The 4,183-nt window shown below is 45.7% G+C and overlaps 1 protein-coding gene across 1 annotated transcript in view; it reads right to left on the bottom strand.

The window, feature by feature from the left end:
• The window catches only part of LOC103601540 (protein FAM47E-like), a 25,159-nt gene extending 21,159 nt beyond the window's left edge, over window positions 1–4,000 (bottom strand). The window contains 1 exon segment of the mRNA XM_008585973.1: window positions 3,927–4,000. Coding sequence (XP_008584195.1) covers window positions 3,927–4,000 — 74 coding nt within the window.
• Between the last annotated feature and the right edge of the window lie 183 nt (window positions 4,001–4,183).

Here is a 4,183-nt window from a genome sequence, read left to right as displayed (position 1 = left end):
CGCCCGTACCGGACCAGGACTGGCAACGGGATTGCAACCCTCGGTGTTGCTCCCACACCTCGCTCAGCCAGTGAGCGGGAACCGGTCTGTATGTGGGATCCGAACCCTCGGCGGGAGCGCCACCGCTCTCCCAAGCGGCGCACTGTAGCAGTGCGCCACCGGGCCGGCCCTACACTACAGCTTTTGATATATAAAAAAGTTCACATAAATAATCTGGAATATCAACTCCTCTTGTAAAGTCAGATTTTTCAAGATCTGGGAACACTGAGTCCACCTTCCCACGAAGCCACACTTGGTGTAATGGCCATCCACTTTAGACAAATCAAATGCTCTCTCATTCAGCCTCACCTCTCCCTACCACCTTCTATGCAGCCTGCCTCACTCACCAGGCCCCTGTTTACATTGAGCAGTTAGGGCACAATGATGAAATGGAAGAGAAAGATGGATAAACAGGAAGAAAAATGAAACCAGCTCCTGAATGACCTAACACAATCAGCCAATGCCAAAGCCAGGGCTGAGAACCTGAGCATCTCATTATCCTAACATATCACAGTGCCATCCTCAGATGTTTCTAGAATCCTGGTGTCTTCCCCTGAAGCCTCTTCTACGTTCAGGCCCCTTTCATCTCTAATAGCTCTTTACATCAAATCTAATCCTGCTGCAGCCATAGCCACAAAGTATTTTTAAGAGATTCCAGCCTGATCCCTATTATTTTCTAGTGAGTCTTCGAAACGTCTTGCTTGCTGTGTGTACGTATATGTGCGTGTTTTAAGGGCTTAACTTAGCTCTACTGTGAACATTTAGATAAAAGGTCCGAAAAAGATGAATTTATAGAATGTTGCTCTTTACATTTAATAAATCGTTCTTAAATAACTAAATGGCAGAAGTGTTGAAATTACATCTAATCTTGAGATTGATGATCCATGCAGCATGATCTATTAGTAAGAGCCGGTCTGTATGTGGGATCCGAACCCTCGGGCGGCAGCGCTGCCGCGCCTCCTAAGCAGTGCGCCACTGGGCCGGCCCTTATTAAATATCTTCACAAAGTTTATTTTCCACATGCTTACAACTAACTCAAACATCTAAGCACTTCAAAAAATCGCATCTGATAATCAATCTTTTTAAGCACAGCCATACAACTCAAAATGGGGAATGTGTGGCGGATAGCTCAAGCCTCATAGAATGTCAGAAGTGGCAAAACCCTGAAAGGAATCTAGTCTACCTTCCTCACTTGCAGTGAGGAAACTGAGTTCCGAGAGGACAGCGAGGCAGTCAGTCCAGAGGGAGGGCTCTCCCCTACCCCACTTTGCAGCTTAGAGCTAATAAGTTCATCTCTCTGCATTTTGTTAAGTTCATGAAAAATCTTGCTTAATTCATAAAATAAAACTGAAAGCATTTTCTCTAAATGTTTACTATTTTCACAGACACTAGTATATGATATACAGATATTTCCCTCTTTAAGAATTGCAAAAGAGTACCAGACATTTATCATAAAGAAATGAAAACTTATGTTCTCACAAAACCTGTACTCAAATGTTTATAGCAGCTTTATATATAATAGCCCCAAACTGGAAACAACCTGAATGTCCTTCAACAGGTGAATTGACGAACTGTGATGCATCCATACACCGGAACACTACTCAGCAATAAAAATGAACAAACTACTGATACACACAATTTGGATGAATGTCAAGAGCTTTATGGTGCAAGAAAAAGAGCCAATCTCAAAAGGTTATGTACTATATTATTCTATTTACCTAACATTCTCAAAAGAACAAAATTATAGAAATGGAGAACAAATTAGTGATAGCCAAGGGTTGGGGGGTGGGAACAAGAGTGATGGTAAAGGAGTAGCACAGAGTCCTTTGTAGTGGTGAAATAGTTTTGTGTCTTGATGTATACAGATGACAAAATTTTACTGAACTATACACACACACACAGAGGAGTGCAAATAAGAATTGATGAAACTCAAGTAAGGTCTATAGTCTAATCAATATATAGTGCGAATGTAACAGCCTGAACAGAAGTGACTCCATTTTGTTAAGTTTCTAAGTTAAAAAGTTTTTATTTTTCCTTACTCCTGTAACCCGAACAGCATAGCTTGCAGCTGGACATTAGAATACAATGATTTTTGTTCACATGATTGCTAGAACATAATGACTATTGTTCACACTGTACACAGAATAATTATAGAAGAAATTATTAACCCAGGTGGCCATTCTTCATTAGCTTACTAATGGTTAACAGGAACAGAATCTGTGACTTGACTTCACCAAGAATCAGCTCCCACCTGAGAAGTTCTTTGATGTTTATCTGCAATTTTATGATTATGCCTGCACGTCCCTGCTCAGGTCACCATGAATCAGCCTCCTACCACCTGTCCCTGTAAAACCCTTTGGTAAGTCTGGAGAAAGGCGGAGATGGTATTTGAGACATAAGTCTACCATTTCCCCAGGCTGTCGTCTTCCTGATTAAACACTACCTTTCCTTACACCAACACTTGTCTCTCAATTATTGTCTACTGAGAGGCGAGCAAATGGACTTTTGGGGTTTTGGTAACACCAATGTGGATTTCCTGGTTTGGTAATGTACTATAGTTATGTACAACTGGAAGCAGCTGGGGAAAATGTACCTAGGACCTCTGTACTATTTTTGCAACTTCTAGTTAGTCTACCATTATTTCAAAACAACAGGTTTTTGAATAGGAGAAAAAGATTCTCAAAGAGTTCTTAACTGCTAACACATACACATTGCATACTATATGCTAGTAATAAGTTTACATGTGCTATCTCGATTAATTCACACACAGTGACACTGATTCCTTTTATTATCTCTACTTTATAGTTTAAAAAAGTGAGCTCAGAAGGAGCAACTAAGTTGCCTAAGATCACTAGGCACAGGAGAGGAGAATTGGCCTTCAATTCAAGCCTTTCTGATTCTAGACTTTGGAATCTTCACCACATTGAGCTACCTCCATAAGAGCTGAATTCTCAAAGAATTAGCAAAGGCAAAAAGCCTCATGTTCCTGCCCCATGGCTGACACAGCAGCCGTTCATCATGGCAGCAGACCTCCCCAGTACCATGGGCTCTGCCTGGCCACAGTCACCAGTTCCATGACCAAAGGCTCCAGGTGCAGCAGGGCATCTGGTGGGCCGGTTGGCAAAGCCCAGAAAGGTGGGTCAGAGGCAGGAGAGCTCCGAGTCCTAGCCTAAACCAGCCTCCACAGCTGACTCTGTGGCCATCCATTTCCCACTGGAATGGGGATATTCATCTACATCCCCTAGGGGTTTGTGAGGATAACAGAAGGAAATGAGGAGCTGGAGCGCTGGTTACTTTTTATTTTAATGACATAGGCACTCAACCCTCCGCTGCTAACGGGCCATTGAAATAGAGCTCCCTGCACCCTCAAAACGTACACTATCTGCTTCTGTAGAATTGCTTGCTTAACCTAAGTAACTCCATTCTACCCCCTGGCTGACCTGCAGACTACCCCCCCTCCCCCATGAGAAACCGTTGACCTTCTCATAGAAACAAAAGCTGTTGCATAGAAACAGGAGCCGTACACAGTGAACTATTATACGGGAACACCACAATGAAAAGTTGCATGCTCGATTGCCCTAATGGCTCATTCCTGGCCTCTATAACCTAGCTCCCTAGCTTGCTTTGTGCACCTGAACAAACCCGTGTGCCAACAGGATTTAGTTTTTGCCTTTGAACCCCCCACAAGACCAAGGCCGGAGGCTGCTCTTCGTTGGTTGCTCCTTGGGAGACGGACGCTGGCCAGCTGGAGTGAATAAACTGCCCTTTTCTGCAGAGTGGCGTTTAAGTACATTTCTTTTGGGAGGGTGCCTCAGCCATTGGTACCATCCCCCAACCCCGGACCCAGGCGCCCCCGCGCGGACCCGTCCCGGCGCCAGCGTGCTTACCAGGGCCCGCAGTTCGTGCCCTGTGGCACCGGGGCCAGCATCCCCGGCTGGAACAGCCTCCTGTGGCCCGCCATGGTGTCCCCGGCTCCCCGGCCACTGCGGGGCCTTCGGTGGTGAGTGTCCCTGGCCTGCCGCTAGCGTCGGTCGCTAGGTGACCGCGCACCGTGCGCTGCCCGGACTTGCCCGATTTCCCGGGACACCTCCCGCGCCCCCCCTGCGCAGCGCAAGCTCGGCGGTGCTTTCGGCTGCTCCGACGC

Source organism: Galeopterus variegatus, unplaced genomic scaffold (genome assembly GCF_000696425.1).
Source record: "Galeopterus variegatus unplaced genomic scaffold, G_variegatus-3.0.2 Scaffold3779, whole genome shotgun sequence".
NCBI classification, from domain to species: Eukaryota; Metazoa; Chordata; class Mammalia; order Dermoptera; family Cynocephalidae; genus Galeopterus; species Galeopterus variegatus.
Note: the sequence above shows the minus strand (reverse complement) of the source record. Positions and strands in the feature narration are given on the sequence as shown.